At 48.0% G+C, this 19499-nt stretch overlaps 1 protein-coding gene across 3 annotated transcripts in view; it reads left to right on the top strand.

Moving 5' to 3' along the window:
- The window catches only part of LOC119977654 (cytoskeleton-associated protein 2-like), a 41704-nt gene that overhangs the window by 6242 nt on the left and 15963 nt on the right, over positions 1–19499 (top strand). The window contains exons 1-3 of one of the 3 annotated variants that reach the window (XM_038818817.1): positions 3922–4096; positions 4240–4330; positions 13955–14021. In XM_038818817.1, the coding sequence (XP_038674745.1) occupies positions 4045–4096; positions 4240–4330; positions 13955–14021 (210 nt within the window). In that variant the 5' untranslated portion in view covers positions 3922–4044. Of the gene's footprint in view, positions 1–3921; positions 4097–4239; positions 4331–13299; positions 13688–13954; positions 14022–19499 lie in introns of those variants that run through there. The other 2 variants (XM_038818818.1, XM_038818819.1) reach the window with 2 other exon arrangements.

Raw genomic sequence — 19499 nt, 5'->3', positions numbered from 1 at the left:
TGCCTGTGGTGTATCTTGGAACATTTCCGACCTTAACAAGTGCTAATATACATGTAAGTTCTTGTTGAATGAGAATTCAGGAGTAGAGAGGGAGATCGGGTAATGGGAGCTCAGAGGATTGGGAGAGGGGGATTGTGTGGAAAGTAGCGGTGAGATGTTCAACTTCAGCTGAGTGGGCGGCAGGAGGGAGATATTGGACTGGGGTGGCTGTGGAAATGAGCAACTGCAATGTGGTGATAGGACGCAACACCCATAACAAGAGCAGAATGGAACCTGGTGACTACTTTGAGTAAATAGACAATAAGTGCCAAGCGGGAAAGGAGAAAAATGAGTTTTGAATTGATAGTTATAGAATCATAGAATCTCTACAGTGCTGAAGGAGGCCATTCAATCCATCAAGTCTGCACCGAACCTCCTTGGGTTCCTTCATCCCAAGTAACTAGATTACAAGACTCGATCATTTAAAACAAAATGGGATAAATCTTTGAAAAGAAATGGGTTGTGGGAAGAATGGGATTTTTGAAATTTGAATGTTTTGAAATATGCGGATGACAATTAAAATGTATTTGGAAGTTAGGAGAAATAATCCAGGGCTCTCAAACATACTTCTCCAGAGTGACAGAACTCTCTACTATGGTGCAGAATTCCAAGGAGTGGTAACTTGCCTTTAAGGTGGCAAAGTGTTCAGTGCTCCATTTTGGCCACAGTAAACATAATTCACAGTATCATATCGATGGCCATCCTTTAGTATATTCAACCATTGAAAAGGATATAGGTGTGACTGTTACAAGTAATTTGAAGTTTACGAATTATGTGGTTTAGGAAGTACAGTAGGCACAAAACGTCTTACGAGCGCTGAATGCATCCTTTTTGAGTCGGGACGTTAAGTGTTCATCTTAAACTCTATGATCAGTTGGTACGCACACATAAGAACATAAGAACTAGGAGTAAGCCATCTGGCCCCTCGAGCCTGCTCCGCCATTCAATGAGATCATGGCTAATCTTTTGTGGACTCAGCTCCACTTTCCGGCCCGAACACCATAACCATTAATCCCTTTATTCTTCAAAAAACTATCTATCTTTACCTTAAAAACATTTAATGAAGGAGCCTCAACTGCTTCACTGGGCAAGGAATTCCATAGATTCACAACCCTTTGGGTGAAGAAGTTCCTCCTAAACTCAGTCCTAAATCTACTTCCCCTTATTTTGAGGCTACGTCCCCTGAAGTCCACACACGTCTGAAGTATGCATCCAGTTTGGAATCCACACTTTCAGAGAGATATATGGCTTATAGAGAGTGTAAAGACGTGTTACCAGGAGAATGGAAGGCAAGAGGGGGATATCTTATGAGGAGCAGTTAAGATTTCTTGGATTACAATCTTGAGAGGATTGATTTTTGATTTAGTTGAAGTTTATACATTGATACGCGGCCTCACTCCCTCTAAGCCTGGGAAGTTCCTTACTGACAATTACAGTATTTTGTGTGGTCATCAGAATAAACAATAGAAATTTGGTTCACGTTTTGTTACTTGTAAAAAGAAATTCATAGAATTGTCGATACTTGGAATGTTTTGCCTGATCTTTGTTGTGAATGCTGAAAATGTGACTTTTAGAAGATTTGTTAGAAACATTGTGATTTTCTGTCTGATGTTGTTGATATTCTTGATTTTAATACTGTCGATGTGCTTCGCACTGTATGGCAAGAAAGATAAATTTTAAAATTAAAAATCCATGGAATCACTTGAGCAGGAGGCCAGATTAGATGGTCAGCATTATTATAGGCATTAAGTACAAAATTCATGTCTTTCTGTATTGTAATCATTTATGTTCATCTCTCCGTTCTCCAGTTTGATCAAATTTTGATTTCGAGGTGAGTTTAAGAATCTTCTAAAAGGTACCCCAAAGACCGAACACCATTATATCAACCTCTGATAGCTGGCAACCCATTTCCATGAGAGTGCGGCATTCTTGTACTGTTTGGTGGGCTGCTCATTCGCATTAAAGCTTGATGCCTAAACTCCAGTTCAGTTCAGTGTATTTCAAACTTTTTTGCCCAGGACCCATTTTTACCAAGCTGCCACCCTTCAGGACCCACGCCGGCCGACCTTCGTGACCCACCATTTTCTCTCACCTTTTAATGCGAGAGGTGAGCCTTGGTTTATATTCTACAGTCCGGAGTAGTGAAGAATGAGAAATGACCTCATTGAAACGGGCATTATTCTCTCAGGATCCTACAGAGCACATACAGGATGTAGGTTTTCCTCAGATGGGTGTTTACAGCCTGGGGGTATAGTCTGCAAATTACAATGCAACGTTTTTAGACCTAGATGAGGAGCAATTACTTAACTCAAAGTATTGTGAATCTTTTTAATCTCTAAACTTCACTAACAAATAGAAATCTGCAGGCTCACACATTGAGCATATTGAAGACCGATTACAGAAGACTGCAGGAAGACTGAATTGAATTTTTTTTTAAATCTTCTCCTGAGTCAGCGTGCTGACGTCAGGAGGCGGTGTTTCTCTCTGGGCTCAGGGCATGCGCACTGATGAGCGGGCATGCCTGCATTTTTAAAACTGGTTGCGGCCGTCATTTTTAAAAAGCCAGCTGCTGCGGCTGTTGCACCTGAATTCACGCGATCGGATAGATGGCTCCGCGACTCTCCCGACACCACCCCACTTTGAAAATGCCTGCTCTAGTTCAGTGTTCTTCAAACTCGGGGGCGGGACCCGCGGGTGGGTCGTGGGCGGGTGCGAGAGGGTCAAGGAGCTGTCCTTCGTGGCGCTCCCCATCGCGCAAATCCCCGCGCAGCAGCCGGCTTTTAATAACGCCGGCTGCTAGCGGCCTTTATAATGGCCGCGAACATGTAAAACAAATTCGGCCGCATTGTGCATGCGCGCACAATCATTGGCGCATATGCGCAAAACTGTGCGTATGCATGCCGATGATCAGGCGCGCATGCGCAGTGCGGTCGCAGCTTTTTGTTTCAAGTTCGGGGGGTTTTATTCATTTATTTTATTTTTATTTTATTCATTTATTTTAATCATTTTTTTTACAAGTTCTGGGAGGGGGGGGATTTTATTTGATAACATTTTACAGGGAAAAAAATGCAGAACTTTGGACAGATGGAGACTCCATACTTTCCGACACAGGAAGGCTTCCCCTTCATCCAACAGGTTCCATTGGAGGAGCGTGTACGAGGGCCAAAGGAACCCAAAGACATTTCCTCCATTTTTGTCAGCAGCAAACAAGCCAAGAGAAAATGGTGAGTCGCTCAGGTTGGTCGGGTTGCGTCCAGAAGGTTGGCCAGTTGGTAAAAATGGGTCCCCGGAAAAAAAGTTCGAAGAACACTGCTCTAGTTGATACTGCAATCCAGTTCATGTACCAATCTGAAGGCAAACAGAGTCTACTGGCAGAGTCCACATCTCCCTGCACTTTGTCTGTGCCCAGTTTTTGAACGTGGGTCTTTTCTCATAACGCAGGCCAGCAAAACGCTCTCTCGCCGAGGCTTCTAGGAGTTGTCACATTCAGACAGCACCACCGGTGTGCAAACAGACTTGGAAGGGGAGAGAGGCTCAATAACATTAGCATATCTCATGTGGTTAAAACATCAAATGATCAAATCCACAGGAATGCTTACAAATCAGAGTGGGCAAGCCTGCAACAGGGATGCATCGCGCGTTATTAAACCGGGGGAGGGGGTAGCATTAGGACATCACGCGCGTAACGTTCCATTCTTGGCAACACCCCGTTCCATTTTCGAACTCGCTGACATGTCCAACCAAAGGCGCCTGCGCAGCTTCAGCGCATTGTTGCGATTTCAGCCGCATTCTGCGCATGCCCGCAGCTCACCCACTGAGGTGAGGCCAGGAAGGTTTCGGGCCACCGGATTGGCCAGTTTGAGCCAGCACAGCGAGGACGGGGCGGGAGCGGCGCAGCCAATCACAGGAGTGGAGCGAAAATCAAACGGAAAACCGACTCAGCCGGGAGAGCAGCAAACGGCAGAGAACCGGAGCGAGAGATCCCGTCTACTAAACTCACTCAGCATGACACCAGTCCCCACTCCTCGGACCCTGGGGAAACCTCTGTCTTATGAAGGTTGGTGCTCCCGCCGAGCGAGTTGTAAACTGACCCCGGGGGTTGGAAATGAGCTCCCAACCGTTTTAACATAATCATTGTGCTGACGATTGTTATAAATGCCTTTCACTGATGGGTCTGCTTTTTTCCCTCTTTTTCCGAAGAACAAAAGCGTAAGAAATTAGAAGACTACGTTCAGAGGAAGAAGTCAGCCAACAATGTGGCTATCCAAGCCAGGAGCCGTTTGGAGAGCAGGTGTGATGGTGACTTTACCCATAGCCAAACTGTTGGTGAAAACGCTGTCAAGAGTCCTCCAGACTCGTAAAGTTAGCTCCCTTCTCCCTCTCTCTCTCTCTCTCCACAGAGGCTGTCAGACCTGCTGAGGCTGCCCAGTATTTTCTGGTTTTGTTTCAGCTTCTAGCGTCCGCAGTCATTTTCTTTTTATCTTTATGTTAGCAAAGTCATCATACTCCTCTTCTGTCTAAACTCTCGACATTTCCAAAGGAGCTTTGCCAGTTGGATCTGCCCCACAGATTAAGATGATGGTGACAGGAATGGGGGCGGGGCCAGGTCTGTAAAATAACAGGCGTTAAATATTTCTAATTCTTCATACAAATAGACACTCCTGAGCTTTTGATTCATTTTCGCCACATATTTTCAATTGTGGGAATGGCTGGTGGAGTGTTGAAAGATAGGCTCTAACTATGGTATGGTTAAGCAATGTTTAAAGATTTATTAGTAAACCTTTGCATTTATTGATCTGGACCATTTCCTCAGACTGTTAAACAATCTCAACCCTTTCACCAACTGCACTACATGTCAATCTGTCTATCTTAAGTCATCAAATCTATAGCATCGACATCCAAACTATCATAGCCTGCCCTTTCTCTTTACAGATACTGTGTATGGGGCGGCATGGTAGCACAGTGGCTAGCACTGCTGCTTCACAGTGCCACGGTCTCCGGTTCGATTCCTGGCTTGAGTCACTGTCTGTGCGGAGTTCTCCCTGTGTCTGTGTGGGTTTCCTCCGGATGCTCCGGTTTCTTCCTAAAAGTCCTGAAAGATGAGCTTGTTAGGTGAATTGGACATTCTGAATTCGCCCTCAGTCCCTTATGAGTTACTCCCTACTATGACTGGGGTGTTTTTTGTGTTTTTAACCCTTGTAGGGTCGGGACCTCCTAGTAGTGCGCCTGGAAATGTCATTTTTGGATATAGATGTCTACGAGAATGACCTTAGTTGTTATTGTTGTTTGGTTTCCTGTTTCTAAGAGTGACGGCGAACTCTGACCTGTGTGAAACCGTTCCAGTGGTTGTGTTGATTTGTGTAAACCGCTTTTTTCCTCCTCTGGTGAGAAACTTAGGGTGGGGGAAAGAAGCGGTTCGTCGTTGGATGGCCGTGCCGGGTGGGATATACATTACAATATACATTAATGATCTGGAAGAAGGTACTGAAGGCACTGTTGCTAAGTTTGCAGATGATACAAAGATCTGTAGAGGGAGAGGTAGTATTGAGGAAGCAAGGGGGCTGCAGAAGGATTTGGACAAGCTAGGGGAGTGGGCAATGAAGTGACAAATTAAATACAATGTGGCAAAATGTGAGATTATGCACTTTGGAAGGAGGAATCTAGGCATAGGCTGTTTTCTAAATGGGGAAATGCTTCGGAAAACAGAAGCACAGAGGGACTTGCGAGTCTTGTTCACGATTCTCTTAAGGTTAATGTGCAGGTTCAGACGGCAGTTAAGAAGGTAAATGCAATGTTAGCATTCATGTCAAGAGGGCTAGAATACAAGACCAGGGATGTACTTCTGAGGCTGTATAAAGCTCTGGTCAGACCCCATTTGGAGTATTGTTAGCAGTTTTGGGCCCATGCTGGCCTTGGAAAGAGTCCAGAGAAAGTTCACAAGAATGATCCCTGGAATGAATAACTTGTCGTATGAGGAACGTTTGAGGACTCTGGGTCTGTACTCGTTGGAGTTTAGAAGGATGAGAGGGGATCGTATTGAAACATAAAAGATACTGCGAGGCCTGGATAGAGTGGACGTGGAGAGGATGTTTCCACTTGTCGGAAAAACTAGAACCAGAGGACACCATCTCAGACTAAAGGGACAATCCTTTAAAACAGAGATGAGGAGGAATTTCTTCAACCAGAGGACCACCTGAATCTGTGGAACACTTTGCCACAGAATGCTGTGGAAGCCAATTATGAGTGTCTTTAAGACGGAGATAGATAGGTTCTTGATTAATAAGGGGATCAGGGGTTATGGGGAGAAGGCAGGAGAACGGGGATGAGAAAATATAAGCCATGATTGAATGGTGGAGCAGACTCGATGGGCCGAGTGGCCTAATTCTGCCCCTATGTCTTGTAGTCTTATGGATGATAACCGGTTAAACAAGGTCCCTGTTAATATGGTTAACGTAAAGTACTGTTCTTGTTACTGTCATGGGACACGGGGGAGGTAACCGATAGCACCCAATTTGTAATACTGCCTCAATTCAAACTACAAGGAAGATGAGACCAAATCCTTTAAAGATGCCTTCAGTTTAAACATTGTGACTTCGGGTCACGATAGTCAATTAAATGCTGATCAAGGTCCGCAGAGAAGTGACACAATGGCGTGTAGAAAAAGACTACAGAGCACTCCGTGCCATTGGTGTTCAGGATTTCCATCAGATCTTGTGTGCTATTAAGAATTTAGACAATGAAGTTCTCCAATCCAGTCATAATCCACTCATCACAGTTTACTTTTGGTGCTCTGGCAGTTTGAGAGGAGATGAAATTAAAATCGCTTATTGTCACGAGTAGGCTTTAATGACGTTACTGTGAAAAGCCCCTAGTCGCCACATTCCGGCGTCTGTTCAGAGAGGCTGTTACGGGAAGATTTGCTATCTTTAGGAGGAAGGGAAGAAGCTTGAGGTATGGATAATGAAGACATTAATGCTTTTACTAATTTAATGTTTTATAATAAGTGTGGATTTAAATTCGACATTTTGTTTTTACAAACAATTTTATTGAGGTATTTTAGGCATATAGAAAAAATGACATGGTGCAGTCAAGACACAAATTCCACATTAAACATAATGCAAACCTTGGCTCTGTTCACGCACGGACCTGCCTCAATACCCCCCTACTATACTCGACCCTAGAACTGACGCTTACTCCTCTGCGATTAAGTCAATAAATGGCTGCCACCTTCGGGCGAACCCTAGTAGCAAACCTCTCAAGGCAAACTTGACTTTCTCTAGGCCAAGAAAGCTCGCCATGTTCAATAGCCATACCTCAGTCCTCGGGGACTTTGAGTCCCTCCATGCTAACCATATTCGTCGCCGGGCTACCAGGGAAGCAAAGGCCAGAACATCGGCCTCCCTCTCTTCCTGGACTCCCGGGTCCTCCGAAACCCCAAAGATTGCCACCTGCGGGCTCAATACCACCCCAGTTTTCAACACCCGGGGCATGACATCTGCGAATCCCTGCCAATACCCCGAGTTTAGGGCACGACCAGAACATGTGTACATGGTTAGCCGGCCATCCGGCGCATCTAGCACACTTGTTCTCCAGCCCGAAGAATTTACTCATCCGGGCCACCGTCATGTGGGCCCGGTGCACAACCAAAAACTGGATCAGGCTGAGCCTGGCGCATGTTGCGGTCGTGTTTACTCTGCTCAGAGCTTCTGCCCAAATGCCGTTCCCCCGCCCAAATACCGTTCTTCCACTCTTCTCTTCCCCCCCCTCCCCAGCTCCTCCTCCCACTGAAGCTTCAGGTCCTCGGACTGCGTATCCTCAGCTCTCATTAGCTCCTTGTAGATGTCTGAAACTCTACCCTCTCCCACTTCTTCCCTAGAAACTACTCTGTCCTGCTTCCCCTTCGGTGGGAGATGTGGGAAGGATGGCACCACTCTGCGTACAAAATCCCTCACCTGCAAGTATCTAAAGTTATTCCCTCTCACCAGCCCAAACTTCTCTAGCGCCCTCATGCTCAGAAAGCTCCCTTCCAGGAACAGATCCCCCGTCCTCACAATCCCTGCCCTCCTCCACAGCCGATACCCCCCGTCCATGTTCCTCGGGGCAAGTCGCTGGTTGCCGCAGATTGGGGTCCACACCGATGCTCTTACCTCCCCTACATGCCTCCTCCACTGGCCCCAGATTCGAAGAGCCGCTACCACTATCGGGCTGGTGGAGTACCGTGCCAGCGAAAGTGGCAGAGGCGCCGTGACCAGGGCTGCTAAGCTAGTGCCCCTGCAAGAAGCAGCCTCCATCCGCTCCCAAACTGACCCCGCACCCACCATCCATTTCTTTATCGTCGCTATGTTGGCCGCCCAGTAATAGTTGCTGAAGTTCGGCAACGCCAGCCCCCCTTCTCCTCTGTTCCTTTCAAGCATTACCTTTACCCACGGGGACTTCCCTGCCCATACAAATCCCAGAATAACTTTATTCAGCCTCTTAAAGAAGGACCGCGGGACAAAGATGGGGAGACACTGAAAAACAAACAAGAACTGCGGGAGAATCGTCATCTTAACAGTCTGCACCCTCCCCGCCAATTACAAGGGGAGCGCATCCCACCTCCGGACCTCCTCCCTCACTCGTTCCACCAGTCGGGACAGGTTGAGATTGTGCAACCTGCCCCAGTCCTGTGCCACCTGAATCCCCAAATATCGGAAACTCTCCCCCACTAGCCTGAACGGCAACCCCTTCAGCCTACTCTCGTGCCCCCTCGCCTGAATTACAAACAGCTCGCTCTTAGCCATGTTCAGTTTGTATCCGGAGAACCGGCCAAATTCCCTCAGGGTTGCCATAATACCGTTCATCCCCACCATTGGGTCCGATACATATAACAGCAGATCCATGGCTACCACTATCTCAACCTCCCTACTCTCCGGGGGCATCATAATCACTTTGAGCAGCCTTCTTATGTTGACCACCAGCTGCCTCCCCTTTACAAACCCGGTTTGGTCCTTCACAATTACATCCGGTACACAGTCCTCAATTCTGGTCGCAAAATCTTGGCCAGTAACTTGGTGTTTACGTTGATCAAGGAGATCGGCCTGTATGACCCACAGGCCTCCGGGTCCTTATCCCGTTTCAGAATGAGCGAGATGGTGGCCTGCGACATCATCGGGGGTAAACTCCCTCTGTCTCTTGCCTCGTTAAAGATCCTGACCAGCACCGGCCCCGGGGCATTACCTGACTGCATGACCTTCAGGCCCCCCCAATACCTTTTAGATCCTGTCCAGGGCCCCCAGTCCGTCCACCAACCCCCTCCCCACTCTAGGAACGGTCAATCCGTCCAGGAATTACCTCATCCCCCTGTCCCCCGGGTGGTTCCGAAGTGTACAGCTTCCTATAAGAGTCCCTGAAGACCTTGTTCAGCCCTGCTGGATCACCCACTAGATTACCTTCCCCATCCACTACCCTCCCGATTTCCCTATCCGCTTCCCTCTTCCTCAGTTGCTGTGCAAGCATTCTACTGGCCTCCCCATGCTCATAAATCACGCCTTTTACCTTTCTAAGCTGCTGTACAGCCATGCCTGTAGTCAGCACCCTAAATTCGGCCTGCAGCCTCTGTCGTTTCCTGAGTAACTCTGGCCTCGGAGATTCCGTGTAACTCCTGTCCGTCCGTAGAATTTCCTTAATCAGTCGGTCCGTCTCTGCCCTATCTGTCCTGTCCCTGTACGCCTGGATTGAAATCAGCTTCCCTCTCACCACTGCCTTCAGTGCCTCCCAAAGCACCGCTGCCGAGACTTCTCCAGTATCGTTCACCTGCAGGTAATTCAGCATGCATTTCCTCAGCCTCTCACACACAGCCTCGTCCGCGAGAAGTCCACCTTCCAGCCTCCATGGTGGGCGCTGAAAGCTGTCCGTACAAAACTGCAGGTCTACCCAGTGCGGAGCATGGTCCAATATGGCAATTGCCGAATATTCTGCCCCCACCATTCTGGCCAGCAGGTCCCTACTCACCACAAAGTCGTCAATTCGGGAATACACCTTGTGGATGTGGGAGTAATACAAGAACTCCCTCGCCGTCGGCCGGCTACATCTGTACGGATCTCCTCCCCCTATTTGCACCATGAACCCTCTCAGTTCCTTTGCCATCGCTGGCAACCTGCCCGCTCTTGAGCATGACCGGTCCAGGCTGGGGTCCAGGACTGTATTAAAGTCCCCGCCCATGATCAACTTACGCGAGTCCAAGTCGGGATCTTCCCTAGCATCCTCCTAATAAAATCTACATCATCCCAATTAGGGGCATACACACTGACCAGGACTACTCTCACCCCTTCGAGCTTACCCCTTACCATAACGAACCTGCCACCCCCATCCAAGACTGTGCCCTCCATCTCAAATTGTACCCTTTTATTAATCAGGATCGTAACCCCCCCCCCCCTCATCTTAGAATCAAGCCCCGAATGAAAGACCTGACTGACCCAGCCCTTCCTTAACCCAACCTGGTCTGCCACCTTCGGGTGCATCTCCTGCAACAAGACTTATGTCCGCCTTCAGAACCCGCAGATGCGCAAACACACGCGCCCTCTTCACTGGCCCGTTTAAACCCTCTAACATTGCAGGTGATTAGCCTGGTTCTCTCTCTCTCCCCCCCCCCCCCCCCCTCTGCCGATCAGCCATCCCCTTTCCTTGGCCAGCTCCCCAGCCATGTGTCGCGCTTCCTCTGGGCCGGCTCCACCATGACCTCCTCACTGTTACCATGCCCAGTTTCTATCCCCGTCAGCAGAATGCCCCCCCCCCCCCCCCCCCCCCCCCCCCCCCCCCCCACAAGCAACACCATCCTATCACCTAACCCCTGCTCTAATCTAACTCTATGGACACCCCCCACCTCGGCTCCCGTTGACTAGCTGCACTCAGCTAGCCTGGAGCTCCCATCCTCGGCACCAGCATGTCTAATTCGACGCATTTCAATGATTTTAATATACAGGAGCGAGGGGAAGAGGAGGAAAGCCCCACAGAGGCTAGGTAGCCGGAGATAATAGAAATAATAGGGATGCTATTGGCTTAATTTATCCTTGTGTGGATTTTAGATGTCTTTTATGTTTGTTCGTGTTTAATTCCATCTCAAATTTTAGGAAACATATTGGACTGGTTTAGCACACTTAGCTAAATCGCTGGCTTTTAAAGCAGGCCAGCAGCACGGTTCGATTCCCGTACCAGCCTCCCCGGACAGGCGCCGGAATGTGACGACTAGGGGCTTTTCACAGTAACTTCATTGAAGCCTACTCGTGATAAGAAGCGATTTTCATTTTCATTTTTCACTAGCACATAAGTTTTAAATTGACAGTTCAATGTGGAAAATGTAAAAATGAAGTAAAATACCAGCCCATTGCCTAAGTGTAAAGTGAATCCATAACTTCTGCTACTAGATTGGAATTTTCATGTAGTGTATGCAATATGGAATTTAGAACTAAACAGTGGGCTGAGTCAGCACAAGGTGCATAAACACCAGGAAGTTAGGAATAGGAAAATGCTTACTGCTACAAGTAAAATTGGGCCTACCAGACTATCAATATAAGAAGGAAGAGGTGATTTTTCTTGTACAGTTAGAGGAAAAATTTGAAAGGCAGAAGAATATAGAAGTTGTTAAAGTTTCAAGCTCAAAAGCTAATAAGCAAATATTAGGTAAGAGGTGGACGGTACAATTTTGTAAACTAAAGGACAAGATGAATAACAAGGAACTAGATAACACTGATGAGGTTAATAGTGCTAATAATAGTTGAGTATATGGGAGACATTGGAGATGAAAATGTTGTAGATACTAATGGTCGCAACAGGGATAGGAGTGATGATAATGGGAAGAGAAATGTTGGTTCTAGAGTTGACGAGGCAGTTATAATTAATCAAGCTGAGAAGAGGGACTTAACTAAGTTTGCAGATAGCATTTTGGACCGAGTGAAACAGGATAAAAAGAGTAAGAATAGGGCTGAAATATGTGAGTATAATGAAGAATTGTTTCATTGTTTGGATTAGGAGTGAGATTAAAAAGGATGGAGGAAGGATAAGTGGTAATAAAAAGGTTAAAAATTGGAAGAAAAGAGGGATTAAGAGTTATTCTGGGGTTGTTTAAAAGATGAACTATTTGGAAATTTATGAGAATAGAAGATTTATAGAAGTAGACATAGAAACATTAGCTCTTCAATTAATGGGTGGGCCGAAACATCACAAATGTCCTCTAGATATAATAGAATTTAGGACCAAATTGGCGACGTGTAGTATAAAAGCAGATATTAATAAATGTGCTTGTAGGGAGAAATTGGGTAATAGTCCTTATTAGTGTCACAAGGGGGATTACATTAACACTGCAATGAAGTTACTGTGAAAATCCCCCAGTTGCCACACTCTGGCGCCTGTTCAGGTACACAGAGAGAAAATTCAGAAAGTCCAATTCACCAAACAAGCACGTCTTTCGGGACTCGAGGAAACTGGAACACCCGGAGGAAACCATTCAGACGCAGGGAGAACGTGCAGACTCCGCACGGACAGTGACCCAAGCTGGGAATCGAACCTCAGTCCCGAGCGCTATGAAGCAACAGTGCTAGCCACTGTTCTACCGTGCCGATAATGGAAAAACTAATAGAACCAATCGGAGATCAAGAGGTTTTGGAAGTAATTAGCCAATTTAAAAATGAAACAACCCCAGGATTTGATAGGATAACTATTACGGGAGTTGAATAAGGTCTTCACAATTGGGGTAAAATCTAGATTCTCTTTGATTAATTTAATGGATTAATTAATTAAATTAAAATCCATTAATTTAATGGATGAGAATCTCTGATTCACCAGCTGCCTGTTTCTCGGCCACACACCATTGACTGACAGCAAGATTCTATCTTCCCGCCGCTTGTCAATGGGATTTCCCATTGCAAACACCACCCCACGTCACCGCAAAACCTGTTGGCGGGGGTGCGCTTCCGACAGGGAAAGTAAATTGCAACGACCAGAGAATTCCGGCCCCCATCGTCCTCTTTGTTTAATCTCTCCTCACCTCCTTTCGTTAGGGTATGGTTTCATGATTGCCATGCTGTAATGGAAGTACTGAGGCCCAATGCAGCTCAGTTGGCTGGACAGGTAGTTTGTGATGCACTGATTCTTGCGGCACTCCACTAATTACAGCCTGCCAGTTGCCGAATTCAGCGATTGATCTGTCCCCCGTTTGGATTTACTGAGTTAATTTAGCCATTCTGAGGCAGATATGAAAATGTGGCTTGTTACAATGATGGCGATGTGCTGTTTTCAACGGATGAAATGGAAATTACTCCGTGGAAACAGGCTGGTCAGTCCAAGTACATGTTGGTGTTCATCCTCTCCACAACAAATGGCCTTAATCCCTTCCTACCCTCTTTCTGTATCCGTTCATTTCCCCCTCTCCTTCAGTTACCCATCTAACCTATTCTTAAATGTCGACATTTTCTGAAATCGTGCCTATCATTTCATTAACAGCATTCCACTGACATCTTATCCTCTCTGCCCTGTTGTAACAATCTCCAGCTTTAGTCCTTGTTTTTCTTTCCAGATCTGTGATGTGGAGGTAATGAATTTGCATCCAAACCAGTACAGTAGTATGACACGAGCAGCATCTGATTTGTTGGTTCTATACAAGCGGCCTTCACAAGTACGTGTGGCCCACTGATGTGATCTGGTTCACCCCTGACTTAATGAGCCGCAGTTTTTAATTGCAAATTTTATAACCTCTCCCCTCATGATGGTGTCTTGTTATTGTGATGTCATAAGAGTGAAAATATCTTTAAAAAATATATAAATATCCCCATACAAATGTTATTTTTGAATGCTAATGATGCCAATACATCTTTTTGTTAACCAACTGATTTCAATGAGAAGATGCCTTGTTGAATATACTGATCACGTTCTATTTTTGAAGGGTGTACCTGAGAGAGAAGACAAACTTTGAGACACTTCAGGCTTCTAAATGGCAGACGGAAGCAAAGGTGGGTACAGAAGGAAAATGTAGATTGCCTCTTTAGAAGGTAGAAGTTGTGTTCTGTAGCTACTACGTTCAAAAGCTTTATGTTTATAGTTTTACGGGAATACGTTTCGATAGTAAAGAAATCTGAGCACTCGCTGTTCGTTTGATTAGTCTGATGAAATCTCGTGTACCCACCAAAGGAGGTGTCGGAGTTGGAGTTTCAGCCTAGATTGTGGGTTGGACCCATACTCCTGCAATTTACAACTTTTGACATTCCCAATAATAGTTTGCGAGGAATATTAGTTTGTAAGGAATGTTAAAAATCTAAATGATAGTTTGAATGGTATTTTTATTTAATACATGTATAAACAGAACTTGAGATGAAAATTGCACGGTACTGAGGACAAATTCAGGTGTGTGGCCTTCAGCTGTTTGTGAACTGTCAGCAGTTTGTGGTGAGACCACACCTGGAGTACCGTGTGCAATTTTGGTCTCCTTGCCCAAGGAAGGATATACTTCCCTCCGGGAGGGAATGCAATCAGGGTTTGCTAGATGATTCCAGGGATGAGCGGATAGTTGCATGAGGGGAGATTCTGTCGAAGAGGCCTAGATTCCCAACAATTTAGAAAAGTGGGAGATGTTCTCATTGAAACATAAATTCTTAAAGGGCTTGATGGGATAGATGCTGGAAGGATGTTTTCCCTACCTGGGGAGCCTTGAAGAAGGGGTCACAGTCTTATTCAGCAATTTGCCATTGAGTACTGAGAAGTTTATTTCACTCTTCAGGGTGTAGATTCTTGGCTTCCGTGTGTGCACCATGGAGTAAGTGGTCACACAAAAGGCAGCTCCTGCCCAAGGTTACAGAAAATACCTCTTTTTTTTTTAAAGCAATACTGGGTGGAATTTTGATGAAAAGGCGTAGGTGAATGTTGGAGGAGTACTTTCCCCGAGGAATGGTATGTTTCTTGGTTACCAGACCCGCAGAAACAGTGAAAGATTTGGCAAAAGCTACAGCAGAGACAAAAGCGTCTTCCAGCATGCAGGCAGGGGCAGGGCGAGCTTAAAGGCCTCAAGCTGACTTGAGGGCCTTTATGAAAGCTGAATTCTAGCAGCAGAGGGAACAATGTGAAAAGATCTCACCAAGGCCATTGAAGAAGCGGTGACGACTGACTTCCGGTCTTGGCGGGCGGGAGGCAGCCGCGCATTGGAGGGCTCCCGTTCGGGAACGGCATTGTTGGGGATTGACGCCCGGTCCTAGGGGCAGTGAAGGCCAGGAGAAAGTACAGGGAAGTGATATGTCGAGGTCCAGTAAGAAAACGGCTGTGAAAACAGCTGAAAGTTTGTCGGGGAGTGGAAAGGTCACCGCAGGGTCACCAAGGAAAATGGAGGCAGGAGGATCAGGGGAGCCCGCATTGCTTACGACTGAAGAATTAACTAAGGTGATGGCTGCGGAATTCGAAAGACAGTTTACAAAATACATGGAAATAATGAGGAAGGAGATGAGGGAGGTTTTGAGTGTGCTGGTGGAGGAGGCGATTTCCCTGGTGACGACGGCAGTGGCGAGTGCAGTGGCGGAGGTGCGGGAGCAAGGGGAGGCGCTGAACGAAGTGGAGGAGACATTATTGCAGCATGGTGATCAACTTGCGTCGATGGGGAAGGAGATGCAGAAGGTTATGGAAATTAATAGGTATCTGCGAGGAAAAATGGAAGACCTGGAAAACCGGTCCAGGCGACAGAATTTGAGGATTGTGGGGCTGCCCAAAGGAGTTGAAGGGCCGAGACCGACTGAGTATTTTGCTGCGATGCTGGCGGAACTATTGGGGGAGGGGGAGGATCCCTCCCGATATGAACTGGATCGGGCTCATCGGCCGTGGAGGCCTGTACCAAAGGAGAGTGAGAGTCTATGCCGGCCAGTGAACGGGAGTGAGGTGGGGGGAGGGGCTGCGGCCATCTGAGCCTGGCAGAACAGGGTCGGAGTGGTCTAGCCGGGGTGGAAAGTTGGAGGGGAAGGAACCGAGGTTGGGGGAAGGAGTTTTACAAGAGTTAGTTGGGGGGGGGGTTTACAAATCTTGGGTATGATGTATGGCACTCTTTCAGAGGTTGGACGGCGTTCAGTGTGGTTGGGGAGTGGACTCTACGCTGACTATGAGCGGTCCCGGACTCCCTTTTTACTTTTTCTTCTTTGCTTTTTGTTTCCACCGTGGGAGGGTTTGTTTTAGTGGATGCATATATTGGCAGGTGGACCGTTGTTTGGGGTGGTGGGAGGATGGGATCGTTGTTATTGTTAAGGGGATTGATTTTTTATTTGTTACCGTTTACTGTTTGTGGGTGGGGTGTAAATTTTGGAGGAAAATGCGAAAATGGAGAATAAAAACATTTATTTTTAAAAAAGGGTGTAGATTCTTATAATTCCCTACTCCTCTGAACTGTGGATGTTTATGATGTGGAGATGTCGGTGTTGGACTGGGGTGGGCACAGTAAGAAGTCTCTCAGCACCAGGTTAAAGTTCAGCAGGTTTGTTTCGAATCACTAGCTTTCGGAGCGCAGCTCCTTCCTCGGGTGAATGAAGAGGAAAGTGGGGATAATCAAAGGTTAAAGAGGTGTGAATTGTCTCAAGCGAGGACAGTTGGTAGGATTTTGCAAGGCCAGATGGTGGGGGATGAATGTAATGCGACATGAATCCATGGTCCTGGTTGAGGCCGTACTCATGTGTGCGGAACTTGGCTATAAGTTTCTGCTCGGCGATTCTGCGTTGTCACGCGTCCTGAAGGCCGCCTTGGAGAACGCTTACCCGAAGATCAGAGGCTGAATGCCCTTGACTGCTGAAGTGTTCCCCGACTGGAAGGGAACATTCCTGCCTGCCGATTGTCGCGCGATGCCCGTTCATCTGTTATCACAGCGTCTGCTTGGTCTCGCCAATGTATTACGCTTCGGGACATCCTTTCTTGCAGCTTAAGAGGTAGACAACGCTGACCAAGTCGCACGAGTATGTACCACGTACCTGGTGGGTGGTGTTCTCACGTGTAATGGTGGTATCCATGTCGATGATCTGGCATGTCTGCAGAGATTGCCATGGCAGGGTTGTGTCATGGTCGCTGTTCTGAAGGCTGGGTAGTTTTTTTTTTTAAATAATTTTTATTGAAAGAGTTTTTCCATACAGACATTTACCCCTACTAATTTTTAAATTATTTACAACACAATCCCTCTAGGCAAATGTCCCTCCCTCGCCCGCCCTCTCGCGCGCACCAGTCCTCCCCCCCCGCAACCTTAACAACCAAGGCAGCCTACAGTTTCAGACATGAGCAGCGAGCAGGCTTGCCCGCGTTACAGTCGTGCGTGTCCCCCCACGACCCTTGCTGCCCCCCCCCTCCCCTCCCCTCCCCCCCCCCCCCCCCCTTCCTCCCTCCCCCCCCCCCCCCCCCCCGGGTTGCTGCTGCCACGACCCCGAACGTCTATCTCTGATCTAAAAAGTCAAGGAAAGGTTGCCACCGCCTGGCGAATCCCTGTACCGACCCTCTCATGGCAAATTTGATCCTTTCTAGCTGAATATAGCTAGCCATATCGTTAATCCAAGTTTCAACGCTTGGAGGCCTCACGTCCTTCCATTGAATTAATATCCTTCGTCGAGCCACTAGGGACGCAAAGGCCAGTATTCCGGCCTCCCTAGCCTCCTGTACCCCCGGTTCTACCCCGACCCCAAAGATCGCAAGCCCCCATCCTGGTTTGACCCTGGACCCCACCACCTTCGACACCGTCCTTGCCACCCCCTTCCAGAACCCTTCCAGCACCGGACATGCCCAGAACATATGCACATGGTTCGCTGGGCTTCCCAGACATCTGACACACCTGTCCTCACCCCCAAAGAACCGGCTCATCCTTGTCCCCGTCATGTGAGCTCTATGCAGCACCTTAAATTGAATGAGGCTCAGTCTCGCACACGAGGAGGAAGAGTTGACCTTCTCCAGTGCATCCGCCCACGTCCCGTCTTCTATCTGCTCTCCCAGCTCCCCTTCCCACTTGGCTTTCAGCTCCTCCCCCGATGCTGCTTCCGCCTCCTGCATTATCTTGTAGATGTCTGATATCTTCCCCCCTCCGACCCAGACCCCCGAGAGCACCCTATCACTCGCCCCCTTACTGGGGAGCAGGGGAAACCCCTCCACCTGCCGCCTAGCAAATGCCTTCACTTGTAAATATCTGAACATGTTTCCCGGGGGGAGCTCAAACTTCTCCTCCAGCCCTCCCAGGCTCGCAAACCTCCCCTCTATAAACAGGTCCTTCAGCTGCCGTATGCCCACCCTGTACCAGCTCTGAAATCCCCCGTCGATGTTCCCCGGGATGAATCTATGGTTCCCTCTTATTGGCGCCGCCAACAGACCTCCCATTTCACCCCTATGTCGCCTCCACTGCCCCCATATCTTGAGGGTGGCCGCCACCACCGGGCTCGTGGTGTACCTCGTGGGGGGGAGCGGCCATGGTGCCGTTACTAGGGCCCCCAGGCTTGTGTTGCCACAGGACGCCCTCTCCATTCGTTTCCAAGCTGCCCCCTCCCCTTCCATCATCCACTTGCGCACCATTGACACATTTGCCGCCCAGTAGTACCCCGAGAGATTGGGCAGTGCCAGCCCTCCACTGTCCCTACTCCGCTCCAAAAAGACCCTCCTCACCCTTGGGGTGCCATGCGCCCACACGTAGCTCATGATGCTACTCGTCACCTTTTTGAAGAAGGCCCTAGGGAGGAAGATGGGCAAGCACTGAAATAAAAACAAGAACCTTGGGAGGACCGTCATTTTGATTGACTGCACCCTCCCCGCCAGCGACAACGGTACCATGTCCCACCTCTTAAACTCCTCCTCCATCTGTTCCACCAGCCTGGAAAAGTTCAACTTGTGGAGGGTCCCCCAGTTCCTTGCCACCTGCACCCCTAAGTACCTAAAGCTCTTTCCTGCTCGCTTGAAGGGGAGTCTCCCAATACCCTCTCCCTGGTCCCCCGGGTGTATCACAAAAACCTCGCTTTTGCCCAAATTTAATTTGTACCCCGAAAAGTCCCCAAACTCTGCTAATAGTTCCATTATCTCCGGCATTCCCCCTTCTGGGTCTGCCACGTACAGCAGTAGATCATCCGCATACAGCGATACTCGATGTTCCTCCCCTCCCCTAGTCAGTCCTCTCCACCCCCCTGAACCCCTCAGTGCCATCGCCAACGGTTCAATCGCCAGTGCGAAAAGTAGGGGGGATAGGGGACATCCCTGCCTGGTCCCTCGGTGGAGCCCGAAATACTCCGACCTCCTCCCGTTTGTCACTACACTCGCCGTCGGGGCCGAGTAGAGCAACTTCACCCACTTAATAAACCCTTCCCCAAACCCAAACCGTTTCAACGTCTCCCACAGGTACTCCCACTCCACCCTATCGAATGCCTTCTCCGCGTCCAGCGCTACCACTATCTCAGCCTCCCCCTCCACTGCCGGCATCATAATTACATTCAGCAATCTCCGCACATTCG

Source organism: Scyliorhinus canicula, chromosome 14 (assembly GCF_902713615.1).
Source record: "Scyliorhinus canicula chromosome 14, sScyCan1.1, whole genome shotgun sequence".
Lineage (NCBI taxonomy): Eukaryota > Metazoa > Chordata > Chondrichthyes > Carcharhiniformes > Scyliorhinidae > Scyliorhinus > Scyliorhinus canicula.
This window is presented reverse-complemented; position numbering and strand designations above follow the sequence as displayed.